Below are 23,664 nucleotides of genomic sequence, written 5' to 3'. Positions count from 1 at the left end.
CGGAGGCGGCGGCCGTGCTTTCGGCTCAGGCAGACACCTTTAAGGACACACTGTCTGATGGAGCCTGAGACCCGGATGCCCCAGGTTTTGAGCTTTGGCTCACCCTGTGGGGTTGGACCCCACTGACAGCAGGGGGTGAGGATGGGCCTCGTGGGCCTTCCCGCCGTCGGTGTCCTAGGCACCAGTGTCCCTCCGGGAACAGGGACATCTAACACCCCTCCCTGAAGCAGAAAGTAACTTTCAAAGATGTGAAATCTAAACCCATAGTGGGGACTCTTTGCATCCTCCTCGGCAGAGAAGGACATGACGGCAGGACCCCTCCCGCCTGGCGCCACCCAGCCTTGAGCTCCCCACCAGGTTGGAGCTGGGCTTTCCCTTCATTCATCAGAGTCCTGTCAAGTATCATTAGAAAACCACAACAGTTGAGAGGCAAGAAAGGAAGGCTCCGCCTAGAGAGAAAAAGAGTAAAAACGAACTCCTCCCAAGTTGAGCTCCTCCCAAGTGTGGGACACTGTACTGTATACTTGACCTCTTTTAATCCTCAAAACAAATAGTTGGTGTGTCCCAGTTTCACAGAGAATGAACTGAGAAACAGAGAGGTTAAATAACGTGCCCAAGGGCACAGAGCTAGGAAGCTGGGGCCTGGGCAGAAGGCCAGGTGGCCTGGCTCCCAAGCCATGCAATGGATTCCCATGCTCTGCTACATCCACCCGGACTGCGTGGGCCCCAGGGGCCTTGTGGCAGATGCTGCCACCCCCAAGATTTCAAAACAACCCAGGAATTGGGTTGGTCATTGTCCTATGCGAACAGCCATTGGCATCATGACCCGGAGTCTCGTTCAGAGGTGCCTGAGCAGAGAGCAGGGTTCCCTCTCCTTTGACACCCAGTTTGGGCTCAGAGCATCTAAATGTCTTGCCCCAGGCCTCCAGCCCTGAGTAGAGCACCAGCACCAAAGCTCGAGTCCACACCACCTTCCCATCCTGCCTCTGTGGTGGGGAACAGAGGTCAAGGGCAGCCCTGGGGGGCTGGGGACCTAGTCAAACATAGCTGAGCTTGGTTGTATCCCAGTCTGCCGGTCATGGGCATCCACTGCTGAGGAGGCAGAAAGGAGCAGTGAGCTGCTGGTGTCCCAGCTTCCCAGACCCTACCATGGGAGGAGTGAAGGGTCTTGAAGAGTCTCAGAGCAGTCAGGGATGTTCCTGCTCCCAGGCTCAGACACTGTTCGTCAGCAGGCCTGTGCATGCCCCACAGGAGGGCATCTGGGGCCTGGGTGTGCCTGAGAGCAAGCGAGGAGGAGCTGGGCCCTCTCAGGTAACTGGGGAGGAGGACACCGAGACTCGGCCCCTGGGGTCCCAGTGCCCTCTCCTCTGCTAAAGGAACCTGCAAGGGTCCCTGCTGCTTGCCCCCTGCCCCTACCCCAGACATGCATACAGGGCCTGTTCCTGTGATCAAACAACAAGGTCTGCCCAGTCCAGGAAGCCCCTTCCCCATTCCATGGGCACTGCAGTGCTCTTTGCCTTTAAGCCCCCTATTATGTGCTGTGGGCTCTGTGGGGCTGCGCCTGACTTCCCTAGAGGAGTAACTGCTCTCCCCCTACCCTCTCCTTATCCGAGAAGCCCCGGGCAACCGGTCCCTCGTTTTTTTTTTTTTTTTTTGGTAGGTGGTAGTTTTAATAAGAGAACTTACAGTCTTGTGGCTTGTCTTGGGAGGCCACAAGATGAATACATCTCTGCCTCAGCCCACCAGAATCTTAAAAGTTAATAGAGGACTTAACTGGGGTCAGTCATGTATTCAGTTCAGAGGGTTTCAACAACACCTTACTCTCTCAAAGCTGTGTCCTTGAAATGGCCGCTAATATGGGAACTGTAGGCAGAACATACTCATACGTTCCAAGGACAGGGGAGGGGGTGAGGAGCCTCTGATTGCCTAGGTCCAGCTCACGAGGCAACCAGTAGTTACATCCTCTTGATGACTTCCTCCAACATTGCTGCAACAGATTTTTCAATCATCTACCATGTATCAGGCAAGGTGCTTGACTCTAAGGAATCAAACTAAGCAAACTAGGCATGGTCTCTCGTCTCCAATTGCTCAGAATCTTGGAGGTGACGGGGAGGAAGAAATTTTCCTTTACCTTTTTAGGTTCTTCTGGCTGGTCAAAGAGTTAAATTGACATGAGACAGACTGCAGGAGAAAATCAAAGTTTAATAGTGTGTATACATGGGACAGACCCAGGAAAATTGAGTAACTTGTCAAAATGGCTGAAACTTTCACCTTAAATATAATCTTCAGCTAAAGAAAAAAGAGAATCTTGGGGCTAGAGACTTGGGAAGGAAGGCAATTGAAATGGAGATGGAAAAGCAAATGTTCGGTAAATGTTTGCTTGGCCACGTACAGACAATGGGACACGGAGAGGAATTTTAACAAATAGACTTTTCTAGGTTCCTCCCTGTCTTCACATCTAGCTTATACTGTAGTTGTTTATGGTGGTAGCTCTATTCCTATAAGGCCCTCTATCTAAATTCAGCTAAAAGGAAAGATCAAAGTTTCTCCCTGAGTCTTCTGGGCCTTGATTGTTTTCAGCTTGGAATAACCTGCCTGCCAAAATGACATTTTGGAGTGGCAAATTTTGCTCTCCTACACAGGGAAGGGAGATAATTTGAAAAACAATAATACTAAAGTACAGGAAGTGTCATGTTAGAGGAGTACAGAATGCTGAGGGGCCCAAACTGGAATACTTCATCAAATCTGTGATAGTCAGGGAAGGCTCCCCAGAGGCTATGATATTTTTGATCAAACTGGAAGGATGAGTAAGAATTAGCAAGATTAAGGGGCCCTTCATACCCCCCGCCCCCCCCCGCCCAAGGACCCTCCGCTGAGTGTCAGACATCTATCAGCCCATTTAATCCTCACCATAACACTCTGGAGATTCTGTTATTGTGCCCCCACCATCAAGGGTTGAGGCTTTCGCTGGAATCCACCTTGGCTGAACGATGCGATGCGTGCGCCACCAGGAAGGACCCTGAGTCAGAATGATTGGCCAGAGACTACCCAGAAACTGATCCCGTCACCATAAAACCCAAGACTGTGAGCCACGTGGCAGAGGAGCCCTCCTCGGTTCCCTTACCCTCCTGCTCTCCACCCAGGTGCCCCTTGCCAGTAAAGTCCCTTGCTTTCTCAGGAAAAAAAAAAAAAAAACGGGTTGAGGCTTGATGAGGCTCCTTGAGACACTGAGGCTCAGAGAGATGAAGGAACTTGCCTTCTTTGAACCCAAGAGGTCTGACTCCAGTGCCTGCTGCTTTAGAGCCACTCAGCTGTCTCTTTTATCACCTGCTTGGGCCCGACAGCCTCTCCTACATAGACGGCCTCCCTGTCTAGTCCCTTACCCACTGGGCCAGGTGCCAAGTAGCATCAGCAGCTCAGCAGAGAGCTAACTTCGATGGGTGTAAAAGGCCTTCCTGGCTAAAGGGACTGTTGCTACTGGTGGTTCTTCAGGAGCGCAGGCAGGCCTGGGGCACGGGCTGGGCGGGGGCTGCCCGGAGTCCCTAAGGAACAGTCAGGCCGCTCTGCAGGCGCCTCAGTGCTCTGGGCTGGACCAGGCTCAGGGCCGGGATTGGCCGGGCAGGGAGGGGCTGCCGCTCCGTTAGTCTACATTTGGTGTCCCCTCCCCCCACCTGATCCCAGTGCCTGCCCCTTCCTCTTGCCCAGGAATCCTTCCCCGTTACTCAATTCCGTGTGCGTGTGTGTGTGTGTGTGTGTGTGTGTGTGTGTGTGTGTGTGTGTTTCCAGATACCCCACACCAGAGGCTGACCCTCCATGGCCTACCCACCCCTCCCCACCTATAAGAGGCAGGGCATGGGCCAGTGGTGTGGACCTGGGTAGGTGGGGGCTTCCTAGAGCTCCAGAATAGGGGGGACTCCGACAGCCGTGCAGAGACAGGCCCAGAGAGGATGAATCAGCAGCCTTAGAGAGGGTTGAGCCGCACAGAGATGCAAAGGGGGTGGCCTCCAGGCTCTGTAGGTGGACTCTGGAGTGGAAGAGCGCTGGGGCGGGGCCGACTTGCACCCTTGAGCGCCAGGAGGTTGAGCCTCGAGGGTGGTTTTGCTGTCCCCGAGATCCCTGGCTGTCCTACAGACTCGCAGGCACTAACCCCCCCCCACCGTGCCCTCGGTTGGTCACCCCCCCCCACCCCCGCTCTGTCCCAGGAGAGTTGACCTGAGCGGCCTGCAGACTGGCCAATCCCTTCTTCCCTGTGTGGCCTGGGGTGCTTCCTGCCCAAGTCGTTGGGCTTTGGTGACGGACAACGATTTTCTTGCCTGTGCTGGACACACATGGGCTGCCCTATGCTTCACTCCCCCTCCACTTTGGGCTGTGTGGTCCCCAGCCTGGGCAGCTCGCGGGCCACTGACTCTCCCTCTACGGAAAGGGGTGGGATTTATCGACCTTCTCCCCACTGCCGCACCCCCACCCCTGTCGCAGCAGCGGCTGGGCAGGTGGCCAGTCTGCCGTGTCCTGGCGGAGTGCGTGGGGACCCCCGGCTTGGCATTGGTCAGGGCCCGGGGCTTTACAGCCCACCGACTCAGATTTGAATCCCTGCCATGTGAATTTGGGTGAGACCTAACGCACCCTCTGTGCCTCAGTTTCTTCCTATAAACTGCTAATAACACCCATTCCAAGAGTTGTAAAGGTTACACAAGAGGCTGTAAGCATTAGGGCTGCTCCAGCCACACGGTAAATGCTTCATAAAAGGCAGCTGCTGTTATTAATGACCACTCCAGCCTTGAGACCCTGACCTGGTGCTGACCGCGCGTTCACAGGCTGGGGGATCCTCGGGGCCAAGGAGGAAACGTCGGGCGCACGCGGTGGAGGGAGCTTGGTGCGCCCTGCTCTGCCCCCAGCCGCTCTCCGCACCTGTGATCGGCCTCTCCGCAGCCCCGAGCCCCTCTTCAGACCCTGGTTGGCGCCGCCGCCGCCGCCTTCCCAGTATGGCCCGCCTGAGGCCAGAATGTGCTTTCGGGCTGGCGGGGACTGGAGCAGGGCCCGGTCATTTCCTCGAGCCGAGTGCTGGGAACCGCCCTGCGCCCCCCCCAACCCCCCTTCTTGCGGGGCGGGCCGGCCCTGGGACGCCTTAAAAACCAGAGCTGGCGCTCGGGTCGCCGCCGCTTTGAGCAGGATCCAGCGTCTCTGCGGTTACCCTTAACTATCTCGCAGACACCCCGCAGCCATGGCCAACAAGGGCTTGCAGGACCTGAAGCAGCAAGTGGAGGGGGCGGCCCAGGAAGCGGGTGAGGACAGCGCGCGAACTGGGGCACATACTGGGGCACCCGGATGGACGCAGAGGGGGGCAGAAGCCAGGGGACTGCGCAGCTCGAAAGGCGGCGGGTGGCTCTGGCTAGGAAGGGCCCTCTCCTGAAATGCAGGGACCTGGCAGGATGCCTACCCTGACCAGCCCGGGAATGATGCCTTGAGGGAAATGGGAGAACTGCGGTGCCTGAGGAGCCGGGGCGGGATGGGGAGGGGGAAGGGAGGGAGCGCTTTGGGCATTGCCAGAGCCAATCCAAAGAAGCTACGAGGGCGGGAGCGGGCCCCACCTGGGCCCTTAGGGGAAGGTGAAGGTCTACCGGGAAAGCGTGCACGGCCTCCCCCGCACCGGCCAGATCCTGGAGGCGCACCGAACCAGAGTGGGATGGGGAAAGCAGCTCCAGATGCCCACTGGGCTTTGTTTTGAGCACCCCCCCCCCAAATACTCATTTCCTCTTAAGTCCTCACCCAGAGGACCTTCCCACCCTCACACAGGCAGAGCAGGTCCCCAATCATTTCTCTACCTTCAGCTCTTTCTTCCTCAGACCTGAGGTTACACAGCTTGGGGGTGGGGATGGATTGGGGAGTAGGGGATGTAAGGAGACTCCAGGCCCACCAGCAGGCATCTCTTCCAGTCCCAGCTCAGCCTCCTTTGGGACTCCACTCCCCAATCTGTCCTACACATATCCCAGTCAACAGAGGACGCCTAAACTAACCCCCTCCTTCATCAGTGCCCCAAGGAAAGCCCACAGTTGCTCCCCTGAGGCTAAAATGGTACCAGGAAGCTTCTGTCTACAGTACCTTTCCTTCTGGGCCTCACTTTCCCCATCTGTAAGCTGAGTGCAAAGGCTCCTTCCCTGTGGTCTTGACTGTGCTTTGTCAGACAAGGATCCCAGGGACCTCTGTGAGCAATAGACCCATGGCCTGCCTGACCCCTGGCCCCCAAGGTCTGGGTAAAGCAGGCCCTTTCCTGTTCAGCAGCAAGGATGAGTCAGATTTCTGAAGGCCAGAGTCACCTGTCTGCCTACCCAGCTGGTGGGACCCACCTAAGGCCCTGGAAACCCTGTTCTCCACAGGCACAAACTCTGGTCTAAAGGAGATGGTCTGACCTTGGAAGTTTCACCTATTTTCTGCACTTAGTTTCCTAATGCCTTAAGCTGCCTGCCCATGGAGGCACTGGCAATCACTGCTTGTGTGCCCTCTGGGTAGAGGCACAGGAGAGAGGAAGTAGTCAGAGGGCTTTGCAAAGTAGAAGCCCCAGTGCTCTCAATGTGGGAATTCAGGCATCTGGGCCAAGCTTCTGGGGAAGTTGTTAAAGGGGGCAAGGTTCTTCCTGGGCCATGCCCAACAGCAGCCACAGTCCAGATGCCAGTTCCAGCCTGGCCCAGCCCTGCCTTCCTTCCTCTGTTGGATATTTTCTCAGCAATGCTGGAGATGGCAAGGGAAGCAGGCCAGAGGGGAGGAGCCCAGAGTTACAAACAAGAACACCCTGGAGTCATGGAAAGGGCCCATGCTCCTCACTAACTGAGTAGCCTTGGTCAAAGAACTTTTCTTCAGTGGCATCCATCCCGGGGCCTGTAGGACAGCCCACTCTAGAGAACAGATGGGATTAGCAATGGTGGGGCCCCTGTGGCTGGTGGTATCTCAACAAGGGCTAAAGGCCACATCTCTCTGTTCCAGTAACGGCGGCTGGAGCAGCGGCTCAGCAAGTGGTGGATCAGGCCACAGAAGCAGGGCAGAAAGGTCTGGTGGGGCTGGTGGGCAGGAGGGTAGACAGTCCCAGCACAACCCCCTCCCCCCTCACCCCCCAAGCCCTTGCCCAGACACACCCTCTCCTGTGCAGACCCTCTACCAACATTGCTTCCAGGGGAGGGAGACCCAGGCCAGGCTAACCCTGCAGGGCTGTGGTTCCCCAAGGCCCCGCCCTCCACTGCCCTAACCTTTCCTTCCCCAGCCATGGACCAGGCCGCCAAGTCTACCCAGGAAACCATCGACAAGACTGCTAACCAGGCCTCCGAGGCTTTCTCAGGTTTTGGGAAAAAACTCGGCTTCCTGAAATGACAGAAGGGAGACAAGGGTGACTCCCTTCCAGACATGGAGCTCTAGAAGGCGCCTGGAGGGCCAACTCATTAAAGTACTTATGCCTACCCTGTGTCCACTTTATGCCTCCTCCCAAACTGGGCGTAGCCCTCTGTCGCTTAGAGCAGAGCCTCGGTACCCAGAAACTCAGCCCCGACGTCCGGAGTCCTGGCATTCCAAATTCGGAAACCCAGACGGATTGTCCAAAAACTCATTTCCCATGTCTCAACCGCTTATCCAGACTCTCCCTTACCCGAAGTTCAACCCCCCATCTAGGTAGGTGCCCCTCCCCGCTCTATTTCCCCTGCCTACGATTCCAAAACTGCTCCCCCAGCTCCAGGAACCCGCCCCTTCCTAGGAGAGGGATACTTGGTCCCCAGATTCTCCAGGAGCTCAGCCCTGGGCGGGGGGGCGAAGGGTTCCAACGGCCGGGGCCTCGGGAGCTTCTCCCAGGGAGCTAAGCCGGGGGGGGGGGGGGGGGGGAGGCTGGGAGCATCGAGGCATCCCAGGGCCAAGCGCCCGCGAGGTCTTCAGGCGGCAAGAGCTCTCGGAGAAGACAAGGAACGCAGGGACGGGGCTTTAGCCCTCGTCACCCTACCACGCCCGCCCGGTGTTTGTGCGATTGCGGTGCGTCACCGGCCGGGACCAGGAGGGCGAGGAAACTCCCCGAAGACACTCCCCGAAGACCTGGATCCCGCTCAGTTGACTTGTATTTGGCGCGACCTCCAGGAGCTCCGCCCATGGCACGCCCTCTGGGAGGGGCCTGCGGCGCACACGCGGCGGTGCACGTGGGGGCGGTGCACGTGGGGGCGGTGCACGTGGGGGCGGTGCACGTGGGGGCGGTGCACGTGGGGGCGGTGCACGTGGGGGCGGTGCACGTGGGGGCGGTGCACGTGGGGGCGGTGCACGTGGGCCCGGCAGTGTGCGTGCGCGCGCTAGACCGCTCCCTGGAGCACCCTTTTCCTTCCAGCTGCACCAGTACCTTCTGGCTGAGGCCGGAGGCCAGCATTTTTGTACGGCAGGTCCCTCGGAGGGTTCGTGCAAACTTTATTCCCTCCGACTTCCTTAGCACGTGTCCGTGTGTTCATACACGCGATACCAGCCCTCGATAAGTCCTGCTGATGGGTGAGTCACTGTTGCCACAGGATATGGCCCAGCCCTGGCGCCGGGCGCTGGCAGCCCTCTTCATCCGAACCCCCCACCACACCTCGGCTGGTAATGCCCGGTTCCCTTTTCCCCACCTCCACGCCTTTGCACACACTGTTCCCTGCTTCGGTAATGATCTTGTTCTCTTCTGGACGAGCACATGCCATTTCAACTCACAAATATTGGCTACACGACACTTCCCGGTTCTGGAGAGACTGAGAGAAAAAAGCGTCGTCTTTCCTTCAAGCTGACTTGAGGCCGGCTTTCCCAGAGGCTTTCCACGACCTGACAGCAGGGGACAGTGACGTCGTGTCCACCCCCACTCCTCCCCTTCATACCCCCCGGCCCAGGTCTTTCTGTGGGTGACCATCTGCCCTGGTGAGCTTTCTCTTCTCCAATCTGAGATCACTCCCAAGAATGTAGCAGGTCTCCTCCTTAACCCTTAGCATCTCTCACTTCATCCCAGGGCCAAAAGAAGGCCTCACCTAGTCTGCAGCATGGGCCAAGGCCTAAAGGGAAGGCCTTTGAAGAGATACCTGGGGAAATATGGAGGTGCTTCCAACATCTCCAGGAGCCCCTGCCCCCAGGAGAGGATGCCAGGGTTGGGAGAGACCACCTGGGGCCACACCCGGAGGCATGTGTGGACTGGCAGAATCCTCATATCTTGTCTGGGATGCATCTTTCCCCTTCTGGGAGAGGAGAAATTCCAGTTGACCCGACAATCCCTGTTCATCCTGTTCTTGTGAGTGTCGGCCTTAGGGATGAGTGTGTGAGCCTGCTCAGGCCAAGGAGAGGAGGAGTCAGGTCTGAGGGACCAGGAGGCTTCTAGGAAAAGTTTTTAATCTAAAAAGGAAAAAAAAAAAGACGAAGGATGAAGCATTTTCTCCTATTCCACTGGACATTTTTGTGGCTAAAAATGATGCTTAGAACTCTGGCAGCCACTTCTAACCATAGGAGGAACAAGCCTAAGGAAAAGGCAAAATGCTGATTAGGACAGAGCCAAAATATAGAAAGAACCTGGAGGCCAAGTTACTTTATTCAGTCCCTAACTTAACAAGTCCTGCAGCTGCCACGAGTTAGGTGAGAGGATCAATTTTCTTATTGTTTGAGCCGTTGTGAATTGTTCTATTGCAAACAAAAGCTTTAATCCTGATGTTACCTCGATGCTAAGGTCTGGAATTTGCCGGCCTCACCCACCTCCCCAGCCTGCACTCCCAGCACCCCCTCCCTCTCTGCCTCAGCCATGTTAACCTTTGTTCGTTTCCCTTGATGTTGTGCTTCTGCTCACCTCAGTCTTTGTGTGTGCTGTTTTTTTCTAGGTGGAATGCTGTCCATCCTCCCTCATTAGCCACCCTTGTCCAGGTTGCTCCTGCTCTTTCATCTCTCAGGTCTCAGCTTCCCCGATCGGCCCCCAGCATACACAGAATGGGTCCGGCCACTGCCTGTATGTTCTCACACCCACAGTTGTAGAGTCATGAGTCCCTCTCCTGGGTGCGTCACTGTGATGGTTGTCCACGGGCAGCAACCAGGTCCCTTCTGCTGATCAGTGCACACCCAGTGCCTAGAGTTGGGCTCTGGCAACATCTGCCGCATGAATGCAGGGATGAGGGTCCTTTGGTTCTCCTACCAGGTAGCAGAGTTGACATGGTGCCATCTCTACAATGCAGCGCCTTCCACAGCCTCCTGCCCCCATGCAGCTGATGCTTCCATGCACTGTGTAGATGCCTGTTTCTGTTTGCTTCTATTCCCCCAACACTGAGCCCTGCGGGCAAGGCCAGGTTGGACTTGTCTTTGGCCCTATGTCTGAAACAGGGTGGGCATGGAGCTGGGGAGCCATGGGAGCTTATAGGAGCCCAGGCCTGCCTCCATGAGGTTCATGAAGTTAGTTGAGCCCAGACAGGCTGAGGAGAAGAAGGCTCTGGCCACTGCATCTGTTGGGTCTTGGTGAAATCTCCAAAGATTTATTCTTCCATTAGCAGTTCCTCAGATAGTTCCTAATTCTCCAAATCCCAGTTCCCCAGATAGCCAAACACAAAGTCACTAGCTTCACATTGTGGTTCCACTGGACTTCCCAGCTCTGATTCCCATAAAATTACAGATGAGAAGAGGCAGAGTTTTCTGCGTTCCACTTTCTCTCTTTTTCTCCTTTTTTTTTTTTTTTTTGGTTGTTGTTACTTGTCTCGTTTCTACTATGTGAAAACACATAGCATTTGCAATCCATTCTTCCACATCTTTGTTTTGTCTTAGATCTGCAACTGAAATTATTAAAAGTGCTCTGCCATTGTTTTTGCTGAAATGTTTTCTGTGATCTCTTGGTCTGTTGGAGTTAGTCCTCTAGAAGTTTCCTCAAGAATGAAATATTTTCAGATGAACTGAGAAGACATCTGGGATCTGAGCTGAGAATTGTTATAAGTAGATCCCTTGGGTTATTGCAGTGTGTCCATGAGGGCCCATGATGTTCTGTTTTTGTGTATGGCATTTTCCATTTTTAAAAAAAAGGTTAAAAAGTTAAAAATAAAAAAAGGGCTCATGTGAACCATATTCTGTGTTCTTGAATGTGTGGTAATGTTGGTCTATAGCCTTTATACTTTATCCTCAACTGGGTGTGAAAAAAGCTCACACTTTTTTCCATCAGTGTCTTCTAGATATGCTGCCCTGCCTTCTGCCACAGAAGGTTGCGTGGTTCCTAGAAATCTGATTTCTAATTCACTGGAATTTCTAATAAGTGACTTTTACTGGATGGCTGGCTTTATCTTTTTTATCTTTTTTAATTGAAGTATAGTTGATTTACAATGTTGTGTTCGTTTTAGGTGTACAGCAAAGTGATTCAGTTACATATATATCTTTTCATGCTCTTTTCCATTATAGGTTATTTCAAGATATTGTGCTATACAGTAGTTCCTTGTTGTTTATCTGTTTTATATGCAGTAGTGTGTATATGTTAATCCCAAACTCCTAATTTATCCCTCTCACCCCTTTAAGGTACAATAATTTTTTCAAGGTTCGTCTCAGTGATGATTGTCCTGGTTCAATTTTCCCTAGTATGGTGTTTGCCCTTTCCATATTGATTCTAGATTTCTTCTATTTCAGGAACACTTCTTAATTGTACTTTTAAATATTTGGTCTCTTCCATTGCTTGGCTTTCTTCTCTGGGAATTCCAGTTGTGGGCACAAACTTTTCTGCCTTCCACATCTGCCATTGTCCCCCAACACTGTATATGTCTTTAATATGACTCCTTTTTTTTTTTTTTTTTTTTTTGCTTTTCTTCATGTGTGTTCCCACAGGTACCTACTGTGGCTCCTTCTAGTTTAGTCTTCATTTCTACACTGGTTTATCTTTTTTCTTCTGTTTTATTCCAGAGTTATGTAAGTTCCTGTTCTGCCTACTCCTGTCGTCAGCTGTCTCACCCCTGAATTCTTGTATTTCTGTTTTACAGTCTTCCTTCATGACAACTAATACTTTATTAAGGGTCTTCTTTTCTTTCTAAGATTTATGTTAGAGTTTCATTCCTGTTAGGTAATAATTTTCACGTGCCTTCTTCAAGGCAGACTTTTCGGTGGGATTTCTTCATATGCAATGTCGTTTTAGTATTTTTTGTACTTAAAAAATAGTATGCTTTTACTGGTAGGTAGAAAAAAGTGAAGTGCAAAACTGCATGTCTCTGGTATGCGATCCTTCCTGTACAGAAAGGAGGAGGAATGTGAGAAAATATGCAGGGCACATGTCTCTGCAAATCTGTGGAAAGAAAATGCAGGAGGATAAACCAGAATCTGAAAGACTGGTTACCTACAGGGGACAGGTGGGAAGGCAGTGGAAAGAAGGAGCGGATGGCAACAGGGTAGCAGAGATGAGGAGAGAGTGACACTTAACTTCAGAGAAGTTAAGTTTGATGTGTGAGTTGATGATGGGCTTTTACAAACTCTTTCTCCTGGGTTCCTTGCTGCCCCATAGAGTTTCAGGAAGGAGAAATGGGACAGTGTAGAATTCCGCTGCTGCCATGTTGCCCCCAGACCTAGAAGTCTGGCAGGCTGAGCTGGTGTTCTCATTCAACTGAGAATCCACATCATCTCCTCCCTGCCCTCGCCCTGGGAACCTGCCTCTTGAACTGCGTCACCCAGGCTCCCTCACCCTCGGGACTTGGTTGGGTTCAGCCAGTGGGGCATGTGGATAGGAGATGGAGAAGAAGAGGAGAGGAGTGTACTCCTCCTGCTTTCTTCTCGCTGGGCGTGGTTGGGCAGTGGCCCTGTTCCTCCGCTGACAGCTGCTCCTGTCTGCTGATCCTCTCCTACAGCTGCAGCTCTCATCAGGGTCTACAGCCCCTCCAGGCCCAGGGAGGCCACAACTCCCACTGCTCCTGGTCCCTGGGGCCTGGCCATCCCTCATTGGTTCCCTTAAGTCTGTCCATACCTTTGTGAACTGTCCCTTTCCTCAGGTATCCCTTTGAGGTGCCCTCTGATTTCTTCCAGAACCCTGACTGACACCCATGGATGTATGAGAGCTGAGTTGCTGGGGACGTCTTCCTTTGGTGCCTGACGAACCAAGTCCCCAGGAGTCCAATCTTGGTTCCCCTGTGGCTGGAAGGGACCCGCATGTGCAAGAATGTGGGCTCTGTGCACACTGGGAGCTCAAGTCCACGAAGCAGAAGTAGGAGAAGGCATAGGCAGGATGACAGTCATAAAGTTCTTGACATTCATGGCATTTGCAGTTCAAATCACAGGAGAAAAAAAAAAGTGATGTTTCAGACATAGCCAGCCCTAAGTATTTAAGTTCTTAATTTTTCTTCCCGAATTGTTAACTGCTCACTTGGCAAGTTGCTGTTTGAAAAACTGGCTCTCCGTGACTTGATGATGTCGTCAGCCGGTCCTTTGCCAGACTGGGTTGTTGAGCAGATTCCACTTGGAGAATTCGTGGGCTCTTGTCAAGGCTCAGTTCTCCCCGCCCCAAGTGCAGGACTTGACCTTCTGACTCAGGACGGGCTGACATGGGTGCCGGTGTTCAGGGCCTGCTCTGCTGGGGCCCCGGGTGAGCCAGGCTTCTTCCAAGATGGGGTGGTTCCCACCTGAGTCATCTCAGCCTCATCCAGGCAGGTAACGTGGCTCCCTGCAGGACTCGCCCGACCCCTCAGACCAGAATCGTGGTAGGAGGGTCTTGGGCGGTCCTAGGTGCTTCGGCTGGAAAGTCCACCCTCAGGGAGGCCCGGCTGGGCTGGGCTGGTCTGAGAGGACAGGGAGCTGGTCAGAGCTAGAGTGGAAAGGCCAGTGGGACTTGATGCGGGCCAGAGCACAGGTCTGGGTCCCGAGTCCCGTCTTGGGCAGCGTGGCCTCTCCAGACCTGTTGCCTTCTCCCTGTTGGGCATTTGGGATCTGTGCCTGAACCCAGCCTTGCCAGGAGATCTGGGGCCCTGGGGCATTTTCCCTGGAGTCGGGGTGCTCACACTAGGGCCATGCATTAAGGAGGAGACGGTCCCATGGCGGGGCGAGGGGCACATGTGGTGAAGGAAGAGCAGTCTGACAGGGAGGGGGAAAAGTGCAGCCAGAGGGCTCCCGGCTGGCACTGGGGCCAGAGTCCTGCTGAGCGGCCGCACCCTGACAAGGGCCTGTCGAGGAGCTGGCGAGCTCCCGAGGAGAGGCGGACGGTGAAGAGTACCCCAGGGTGTGCGCTGGTGGGGAGGGGTCGTGGGGTCTGGAAGCCATCCCAGGGCTGGTGGGTGACACCGCCCTCCTGTCAGGGGCTCCAGCACAGAGGAGCCCTGTGGGGGTGGGGGACACACAACGTCAGAGGAAGCAGGGAAGGGGCTTCGAAGGGTCTAGGGAACATGCCTGTGGCGCTCTGAGCCCAGTTCCCACCAGCCAGTCCCAGAAGTCCCCCCGGCCTTGGCAGCGTTGTCCTGATACCATGAGCAGAACTCGCGGGTATTTGGCAGTAACAAGAGGAGGCCCGAGTCATCGGGGTCTGCTTTAGCTCCAGGGCGCCTCGCTTTCGTGGCCCCTTCTGAGTCCACAGGGTCATACATATGTATTTAGAACTGTCGCAAGAGGAGTAGTAGTGTAATCTCTCTTACAGGGACTCCAGATTGTTTAAGACCCGATCTCCTCCTGCCAATGGCGTGTATGGGGCTGGGGCCTTGTGGCCCAGAGTCCCTGCTGCCCAGGGGGCCCGGCCGCTGCCCAGGGCCTTCCAGTACCACTCAGGAATGCGGGAGGGCCTCGGCTCCAGAAAGCCTGTGTCAGGGGAACACTAATTAGACCCAGCACGCCCTCCTGGCCCCTCTGAGGGATCAGGGAGCCTGCGTGGGGGGAGCAGCCTCAGACTCCTGCCCCGGGCCTGGACTGTGTGAGCAGGGCCTTGGAGGGCCTTCCCTCCATGACTCCTGGCCAGTGGCGGTCCCATCTCCAAGCCCTCTCACTCCCAGGCAGTCTCATAGCCCTGCCACTCTTTGCGCCACCTGCTGGTTGGTCAGGGCTCCCTGCCAAGTAGCCCTCCCTAGCACGTCAGTGACAAGGGAGTGGGAACGGAGGTTTACCGAGAGGGTGCATGCATGGTCCCACCAGCTGTCATCCAGGATGGCGTGGGTGCCCCCATCTCATAGGTGAGGAAGCTGAGGCTCAGGTTGGGCTAGGACTAGGGAATCAGCATGTGGTATGTGGCTGGAGGCATCTCTCTCCGTCCTGGGTAACTAGAGAGGCAGCCTGGCTCCCAAAGTGTGTGATGCATCAGGGGCTGGTAGAGCTGCTTTCAGGGAACTCCTGCTAGGGCCAGAAGCACCTCCCCAGATGGTAGTGGGGTCCTCCAGCTGCTCCCCTAGAACCTCTTGGGGGAGGACTGCTGGCCTCATGGGGCTCCCCTGAGAGGCCAAGCCCCAAGGTGCAGGGAGGGCTAGGTTCCCTCACATGCTGGCAACCTCATTGGTGGCCCACTCAAGTGCTCCCATGAGTGAGAACCAGGAAACTGCAAGCCAGGGATGACTAGGCTTCTGGTCAATGTAGTGTCCTCCTCTGCCTTGGGCCAGGCATGGCCCTGACTCCTCCCACCCCCAACTTGTTCAGTGGAGGTTGCAAAGCCACTCTGTGGAGCGGAGGTCTTTAGGAATGGGAAGGGCAGTGGCCCCCAGTACACTGGTATTCCTGGCCTAAGGGTCTGCCCAGGTCCCTCTCATACAAAACCCTAAGTCTCTGATTAGGCCACCCGAGGGACTGTGGGCAGCAGGCTGGGAGTCCTAGGCCTTGTCTGGGAGGAGCCCGGGAGGCTCACAGGGCTGTGGTCTCAAATGCCTGTCATCCCACAGGGCCCGAGTGCCTCTTGCCTTTGGGGAGGGGCATGTCTCAGAACCGATGGTCTCAAGTTATGGGGTGTGGGGGTCTCATGCTGCCAGAGGGGCACTGCCCCAGCCACAGTGTTGGGATATCTCCATCCAGTGTCTTCCTCCTGTGATCTTTGCTGTCTCAGCACCCGATTAAGGGCTTGTGCACCAGAGCCAGCCAGGCGTAAAAGTCATCTATAAAAGCAGACTGGTCCAGGCCTGAGCATCCTGCTTGATCATCACCTGTCACCACACAATGCTGGGAGGCCTGGGGAAACTTGCCGCTCAGGGTCTGGCCCACTGCATGGAGAAGGCCACAGAGGAAGTTGGTGAGAACTGTGAGGCTCCTTTCCACCTGCACTGTTCCTGCCACTGGGGGATCAGGACAGACTCGACTAGGCCTGTGCTGATCCCAACAGGATTGGGGCAGGCCTTGGCCCCACGGGGAGCTGTGGCTGATCAGCCCCATAGGGACAGGATGGAGGTGGGGGCTATGGAAGCCAAGGAAGGTACCTGGGGGAGGAACCACGAGGGGTCCACTGCCCCAAGCAACCGTCCCTGTCAGGCCCGCTCTGCCCCCGGGCTTGACACCTTCCTGGGGTCTGTGGCTGAGAGCCAGAGGGGGCAGCGCGGAGGAGGGAAGCCGGGGTGCTGGGTGAGCAGCTGGTGGCTTGAATCCTTCCCTCTGGAAACCAGGGAGGGGCCCTTCTGAGGATACAGCCTATCGCGAGTATCCTATACAGAAAAGGAAGATGGGTTTTAATTTTTACCATAACTTTAAAGCTGCAAAGATTTCTAGTTCAAGAAACCACCAAGTCTGATTCTGTTCAAAGTCAGCACCCAGGGTTTACACAAAGGACATTTGCAATTTCTTCAAAGTGCCCAGAAACCCTTTTTTGTATGTCAGCCATTGGATGCAGGGAGGCTAATCCAGGTTCCACCTGCTGGACATTTTGTGAAAAACAGCTTGTGCCCGAGTTTGCTGTTTTCTTCCTAAATGGCTGCAAACTTGCCTGTGTTTCATTTGAACCCTGCAGCTGGTGTAGACCACCCCCTTTCATCTTTCTCTAGCTCTGAGTGGTGTGTTGTTATCAGTCTACAGATGAGGGACCCAAGCAGTAGAGTTAATTCTAGGAGTTAGAATCTGAATTAGTTCTTCTGACCCTAGCATCTTCCAGCTCTAGCACGTTACCACTCTAGGAGGGCAGAGAGTTTCATCTAATTGGAGGAATCGCTTTGAGGGGCTTGTGTTTTGGAGGACGCTTTGCCATTCAGCCCCCCGCTGCAGCCTCCATTCAGCCACAGGCAGGACAGCAGCTCACCTGAGAGGTGTGGTGACCTGGGAAACAGGCCTAGCCTTGGCTGCAGGTCCCCAGCCAGCAGGAGGGCTGCTGGTCAGCATTCCAGGCTTGCTGGGCAAGGGCCATGGGGGTGTGCGTGTACCTGGCTCACTCAGCTTGCCCCCCCAGCATCCAGGCCCCACTCTGGTCTCTGAAGGAAGGCGGTTTGTCCTGTCCTGGCAGGGGCGGCCTCCCCGAGGCCCTTCCAGGATATCCAGGGCTGTCTGGGACCTGGTGTGAGTGCAAGCAGCTTGCACTGTGCTCTCACTCTGGGCTTGTCTCATTTTTTCAGCTCATCTTATGGAGGTGAAGGAGGTGGTGGAGCACGCCAAGGAGGCTGGAGAGAATGGTATGGCCAAGGACGGGGTGGGGGAGGAGCGAAGCTGGGTGCTGGCAGCAACCTGAGCCTTGCCTAACCAGATCAGACCTTGACTCCAGTGTTGCATCCTTTCAGTTGGTGTGTAATTATCTGTGTTCATCTGAGGGCAGAGGCTGTACTTTACTAAAGTAAGATTCATCTAGATAATCCTTTCTGTGGAATCTTAAGAGGGTGATAGCACAAAAGACCAGGTGGCAGCCGTGTGGGGACAAAACATTGGAGACATGAAATTATATATTTATACAAATACCTATTTCCATAAATGTTTATATGTTTGTTTGTGCTGTGAGTATCACAGTGTACAAAGCATGTGCATATCTCACTCCTTACAATGAAATAGATTCTGGATGGATGAGGACTTAAATATAAATACATGAAACTACTAAATTAATAGAAGAGAACATAGATTTTGGCATAATCTCAGAGAAGGGCGGACTTTTTAAATGATGACAGAAAATCCAAGAGCTATAAAGGAAATGTTAGGTAAATTGGACAATATAAAACTTCAGAATTTTCCATAGTGGAAAAAACAAACAAAACTATAAGCCAAACCAAAAGAAAAACAACAAACTGGGCAAAAATATTTGTAGTAGACATGATACCCCAATATAAAAATGACCAAAAGATATAAACAGCAGTTCACAGGAAAAAGATGCATGAGTAGGCAGTACACCCACAAGCAGATGCTCTGTCTCACTAACAGCTGGAGAAATGCAAGCTGTTTGGAGAAATAAAAGCAAATTTGAATGATTTCTCCAGGAGCTGTGCTGCTCTCTGTCCCACGGACTCTTCCAGGGTACGACTCAGTAAGCCTGCCACATCCCACAGGCCACTCTAGGTGACAGCAACCCAGCAAGTGACTTGAATTGTTTTATTTGCTCACCTGGACATTCTTCTTTCTTCCTGACAGCCATTTTTGAAGCTTTAAAGAATGCCCACGAGACAGGGGACAAAGTGGTAGACGATGTCACTGGGGTGGTGATCAACACAGTCACAAATGCTGTCACGCACGCAGCAGAAGACCTGCGCAAACTGGGACAGTGATCATGCCTGCCACGTGCAGGCTCTTCCTGAATCGCAATAAAAAGCTGTGAAATGTGTACACTGAGCCCTGGATTTGTTCCCATTTGGTTAGAAACGTTGCGTATGTCTGGAGTGTCCCTTCTGCAGGGACAAGGGGCCAGCACCTTGGCACCCCTGGGGGTCAGATGGGTCCCCGTGATGAATCACATGTGCTGCTCTCACACGATGATTTCTCATGTCAGCAAGGAGCTCTTGAGAACTATTAGTGTCTGTGCTACATTTCTTAAAAGACTGTTTCCCCAGAAACTCTACTTAGCTTTCAGACACCTCAGTGCTTCAAGGACACCCCAAGGGAAGACCACAGTTCAGCTTATGTGTTCTTTGGGTTTTCCTTGAACTATTCTTAACAGGAATCAGGGAAGATGACAGACTAACCTGACTGAGGGGTAGCTGGGCAGGTGCAGGCAGTTTGAGCTGCTTCATGTTCTGAAAGAGGCTTCAGAGAAGTTTTTCTGCTGGACAGTCACAGAATCGGGTCCTGGAGAAACTGAATCCACTACCTGTTGGCTGCCAGAGCCGCTGTCAGATCTCTACTTGCAGACTTGGGTTGGGTCTAGTTGGCGGTAGTGGGTGAGAATGCCTTGCCTTCTCTCCTTCCTGCCACGAGTGAGTCAGTACCATTAAAGTTTAACATGTTTAAATAGCATTAGGTTAACATTTTGGGTTAAAGAAAAAGGAAATGACTTGTAAAGGTATGGCAGTGCTGATTTCTCCTGCTGGAAGTTACTTGTTCTTAGTGGAAATTAGAAGAAAAGGTGTTTTGTGGAATGTGTTAGTTGCTCCCCATATTTCTGGAGTTCTTTCGGAATTGGCTTCACAAGTTTCTGAACGGCCCAGGAATATCCAGTGTCCTGGCTCGGAGCATTTGCTGCTATCCGGCTAAATCTGGGCATTATATCTTGGTTTGGTTTCTGATGACTTTTGAATTCCTCTAGTTGAAACCCAAGCTGAAAAGGATGTGGATTGTGGGTGGCAATGTCAATCAGAACAGCCTCTTTGTTTGTTTTTTTTAAATTTTAGGCGGCAAATGCAGTTTATTAAATTTTTTGCAATTTTTTGTTTTAAAATTTTTATTGGGGTGTAATTTTTTTTCACCTCTTTATTGGCGTATAATTGCTTTACATACTTGCGCCAGTTTCTGCTGTACAAGAAAGTGAATCAGCTGTATTTATACATATATCCACATATCACCTCCCCCCCATCTTCCCTATCCCACCCCTCTAGGTCGTCACTGATCATCTGGTTGATCTCCCTGTGTTATGCAGCAGCTTCCCACTAGCCATCTATTTTACATCTGGTAGTTTATGTATGTTAATGCTACTCTCTCACTTTGTCCCAGCTTTCCCCCTACCCGCCATGTCCTCAAGTCCATTCTCTACATTCTTTGTTTTTGCCCTGCCACTGGGTTCATCAATACCATTTTTTTTAGATTCCATATATATGAGTTAGCATATGGTATTTGTTTTTCTCTTACTGGCTTACTTCACTGTGTATGACAGACTCTGGGTTCATCCACCTCACTACAAATAACTCAGTTTCATTCCTTTTTAAGGCTGAGTAATATTGCATTGTATTTATATGCCCCATCTTCCTTATCCATTCATCTGTTGATGGGCATTTACTTTGCTTCCATGTCCTGGCTGTTGTAAGTAGTGCTGCAGTGAACATTGTGGTCCATGTATCTTTTTGAATTATGGTTTTCTCAGGGTATATGCCCCATACTGAGATTGTTGGGTCATATGGTATTTCTATTTTTAGTGTTTTAAGGAACCTCCATACTGTTTTCCATAGTAGCTGTACCAATTTACATTCCCACCAACTGTGCAGGAGGGTTCCCTTTTCTCCACACCCTCTCCAGCATTTATTGTTTCTAGATTTTTTGATGATGGCCATTCTGACCCATGTGAGAAGTGATACCTCATTGTGGCTTTGATTTGCATTTTTCTAATGATTAGTGATGTTGAGCATCTTTTCATGTGTTTGTTAGCCATCTGTATGTCTTCTTTGGTGAAATGTCTATTTAGGTCTTCTGCCCGTATTTGGATTGGGTTGTTTGCTCTTTTGATATTGAACTGTATGAGCTGCTTGTGTATTTTGGAGATTAATCCTTTGTCTAGTGCTTTGTTGGCAAATATTTTCTCCCATTCTGAGGGTTGTCTTCTTATCTTGTTTACGGTTTCTTTTGCTCAGCAAAAGCTTTCATTAGGCCCCATTTGTTTATTTTTGTTTTTATTTCCATTATTCTAGGAGGTGGGTCACAAAGGATCTTGCTCTGATATATGTCATAGAGTGTTCTGCTTATGTTTTCCTCTAAGAGTTGTATAGTGTCTGGTCTTACATTTAGGTCTTTAGTCCATTTTGAGTTTATTTTTGTGTATGGTGTTAGGAAGTGTTCTAATTTCATTCTTTTACATGTAGCCGTCCAATTTTCCCAGCACCACTTATTGAAGAGGCTGTCTTTTTTCCATAGTATATTCTTGCCTCCTTTGTCAAAGAAAAGGTGCCCATATGTGCGTGGGTTTATCTCTGGGCTCTCTATTGTGTTCCATTGATCTATATTTCTGTTTTTGTGCCAGTACCATACTGTCTTGATCACTGGTAGCCTGGTAGTATAGTCTGAAGTCAGGGAGCCTGATTCCTCCAGCTCTGTCTTTCCTTCTCAAGATTGCTTTGGCTGTTTGGAGTCTTTTGCATTTCCATACAAATCGTAAGATTTCTTGCTCTAGTTCTGTGAGAAATGCCATTGGTAATTTGATCAGGATTGCATTGAATCTGTACATTGCTTTGGGTAGTACAGTCATTTTCACAATGTTGATTCTTCCAATCCAAGAATATAGTATGTCTCTCCATCTGTTTGTTTCATCTTTGATTTCTTTCATCAGTGTCTTATAGTTTTCTACATACAGGTCTTTTGCCTCCTTAGGCAGGATTATTCCTAGGTATTTTATTCTTTTTGTTGCAGTGGTAAATGGGAGTGTTTCCTTAATTTCTCATTCTGATTTTTCATTGTTAGTGTTTAGGAATGTGACAAATTTCTGTGCATTAATTTTATATCCTGCTACTTTCCTAAATTCATTGATTGGCACTAGTAGTTTTTCAGTAGCATCTTTAGGATTTTTTATGTGTAATATCATGTCATCTGCAAAGAGTGACAATTTTTACTTTTTCTTTTCCCATTTGGATTCCTTTTATTTCATTTTCTTCTCTGATGGCTGTGGCTAAAACTTCCAAAACTATGTTGAATAATAATCGTGAGAGTGGGCACCCTTGTCTTGTTCCTGTTCTTAGAGGGAATTATTTCAGTTTTTCACCATTGAGAATGATGTTGGATGTTGGTTTGTAATATACGGCTTTTATTATGTTGAGGTAGTTTCCTTACATGCCCATTTTGTGGAGAGTTTTTATCATAAGTGGATGTTGAATTTTGTCAAAAGCTTTTTCTGCATCTATTGAGATTATCATATGGTTTTTATCCTTCAATTTGTTAATATGGTGTATCACATTGATTGATTTGTGTATATTGAAGAATCCTTGCATTCCAGGGATAAACCCCACTTGATCATGGTGTAGGATCTTTTTAATGTGCTATTGGATTCTGTTTGCCAGTATTTTGTTGAGTATTTTTGTATCTGTGTTCATCAGTGATATTGGCCTGTGATTTTCTTTTTTTGTGACATCTTTGTCAGGTTTTGGTGTTAGGGTGATGGTGGCCTTGTAGAATGAGTTTAGGAGTCTTCCTCCATCTGTTATATTTTGAAGGAGTTTGAAAGGGAAAGGCATTAGTTCTTCTCTAAATGTGTGATAGAATTTGCCTATGAAGCTGTCTGGCCTTGGGCTTTTGTTTGTTGGAAGATTTTTAACTGCAGTTTCAATTTCAGTGATTGTGATTGGTCTGTTCATATTTTCTATGTCTTCCTGGTTCAGTCTTGGAAGATTGTATTTTTCTAAGAATGTATCCATTTCTTCCAGGTCATCCAATTTTTTGGCATATAGTTGCTTGTAGTAGTCTCTCATGATCCTTTGTATTTCTGCAGTCAGTTACTTCTTTTTCATTTCTGATTCTGTTGATTTGTGTCTTCTCCCTTTTTTTCCTAGTGAGTCTGGCTAATGGTTTATCAATTTTGTTTATCTTCTCAAAGAACCAGCTTTTAGTTTTATTGATCTTTGCTGTTGTTCTCTTCATTTCTTTTTTGTTTATTTCTAATTTGATCTTTACATTTTCTTCTGCTAACTTTGGGGTTTTTTTCTTCTTTCTCTAATTATTTTAGGTGTAAGATTATGTTGTTTATTCGATATTTTTCATTTCTTGGAATAGGATTATTTTGCTATAAGCTTCCCTCTTAGAACTGCTTTTGCTGCATCCCATAGGTTTTGGGTCGTTGTGTTTTCACTGTCATTTGTTTCTAGGTATATTTTTATTTTCCTCTTTTATTTCTTCAGTGGCCTTTGGTTGTTTAATAGCATATTGTTTGCCTCCATGTGTTTGAATTTTTTACAGTTTTTTTTTTTACTGTAATTGATATCTAGTCTCATGGCATTGTGGTCAGAGAAGATGTTTGATACTATTTCAATTTTCTTAAATTTACCAAGGCTTGATTTCTGACCCAAAATGTGATCTATCCTGGAGAATGTTCTGTGTGCACTTAAGAAGAAAGTGTATTCTAGTTTTTGGATTGAATGTCCTATAAATATCAGTTAAGACCATCTGATCTGATGTGTCATTTAAAGCTTGTGTTTCCTTATTTATTTTCTGTTTGGATGATCTGTCCATTGATGTAAGCAGGGTGTTAAAGTCTCCTAGTATTATTGTGTTACTGTCGATTTCCCCTTTTATGGTTGTTAGCGTTTGCCTTATGTATTGAGGTGCTCCTATGTTGGGTGCATAGATATTTACAATTGTTATATGTTCTTCTTGGATTGATCCCTTGATGATTATGTAGTGTCCTTCCTTCTCTCTTGTATTTGTCTTTATTTTAAAGTCAAATATGTCTGATATGAGTATTGCTACTCCAGCTTTCTTTTGACTTCCATTTGCATG

At 50.6% G+C, this 23,664-nt stretch overlaps 2 protein-coding genes across 3 annotated transcripts; both read left to right on the top strand.

Annotated features, from left to right (window-relative positions):
- The first annotated feature begins 5,121 nt into the window (after positions 1 to 5,121).
- Positions 5,122 to 7,445, top strand: ADIRF (adipogenesis regulatory factor). The gene is made up of 3 exons (XM_057735707.1): positions 5,122 to 5,282; positions 6,979 to 7,041; positions 7,253 to 7,445. Exons 1-3 carry the CDS (start codon positions 5,222 to 5,224, stop codon positions 7,357 to 7,359), a joined length of 231 nt encoding a protein of 76 aa, XP_057591690.1. The 5' UTR covers positions 5,122 to 5,221; the 3' UTR covers positions 7,360 to 7,445.
- Positions 7,446 to 13,496: 6,051 nt separating this feature from the next.
- Positions 13,497 to 18,587, top strand: LOC130853001 (protein FAM25A-like). Of its 2 annotated transcripts, none has more exons than XR_009053629.1 (3): positions 13,497 to 13,611; positions 17,457 to 17,513; positions 18,454 to 18,494. XR_009053629.1 is itself a non-coding variant. In XM_057734077.1 (3 exons), the coding sequence occupies exons 1-3, from the start codon at positions 16,081 to 16,083 to the stop codon at positions 18,585 to 18,587; spliced, it is 264 nt and encodes an 87-aa protein (XP_057590060.1). The 2 variants fall into 2 exon arrangements, 1 of the variants encoding a protein (XP_057590060.1); XM_057734077.1 differs by lacking the exon at positions 13,497 to 13,611 and adding an exon at positions 16,081 to 16,153 and having other exon boundaries at positions 18,454 to 18,587.
- Positions 18,588 to 23,664: the final 5,077 nt, after the last annotated feature.

The sequence above is a fragment of the Hippopotamus amphibius genome, chromosome 5 (genome assembly GCF_030028045.1).
Source record: "Hippopotamus amphibius kiboko isolate mHipAmp2 chromosome 5, mHipAmp2.hap2, whole genome shotgun sequence".
NCBI lineage: Eukaryota > Metazoa > Chordata > Mammalia > Artiodactyla > Hippopotamidae > Hippopotamus > Hippopotamus amphibius.
The sequence above is the reverse complement of the archived record's forward strand: the minus strand, read 5'-3'. Positions and strand labels throughout refer to the sequence as shown.

Excerpts from the sequence above, each read along its gene's own strand:
- LOC130853001 (XM_057734077.1), top strand. The coding sequence starts at position 16,081 with ATGCTGGGAGGCCTGGGGAAACTTGCCGCTCAGGGTCTGGCCCACTGC. Across the intron at positions 16,154-17,456 it reads GAAGGCCACAGAGGAAGTTG|CTCATCTTATGGAGGTGAAG; the intron begins GTGAGAACTGTG and ends TCATTTTTTCAG. Across the intron at positions 17,514-18,453 it reads CAAGGAGGCTGGAGAGAATG|CCATTTTTGAAGCTTTAAAG; the intron begins GTATGGCCAAGG and ends TCTTCCTGACAG.
- ADIRF (XM_057735707.1), top strand. The coding sequence starts at position 5,222 with ATGGCCAACAAGGGCTTGCAGGACCTGAAGCAGCAAGTGGAGGGGGCG. Across the intron at positions 5,283-6,978 it reads GGGGGCGGCCCAGGAAGCGG|TAACGGCGGCTGGAGCAGCG; the intron begins GTGAGGACAGCG and ends TCTCTGTTCCAG. Across the intron at positions 7,042-7,252 it reads CACAGAAGCAGGGCAGAAAG|CCATGGACCAGGCCGCCAAG; the intron begins GTCTGGTGGGGC and ends TTCCTTCCCCAG.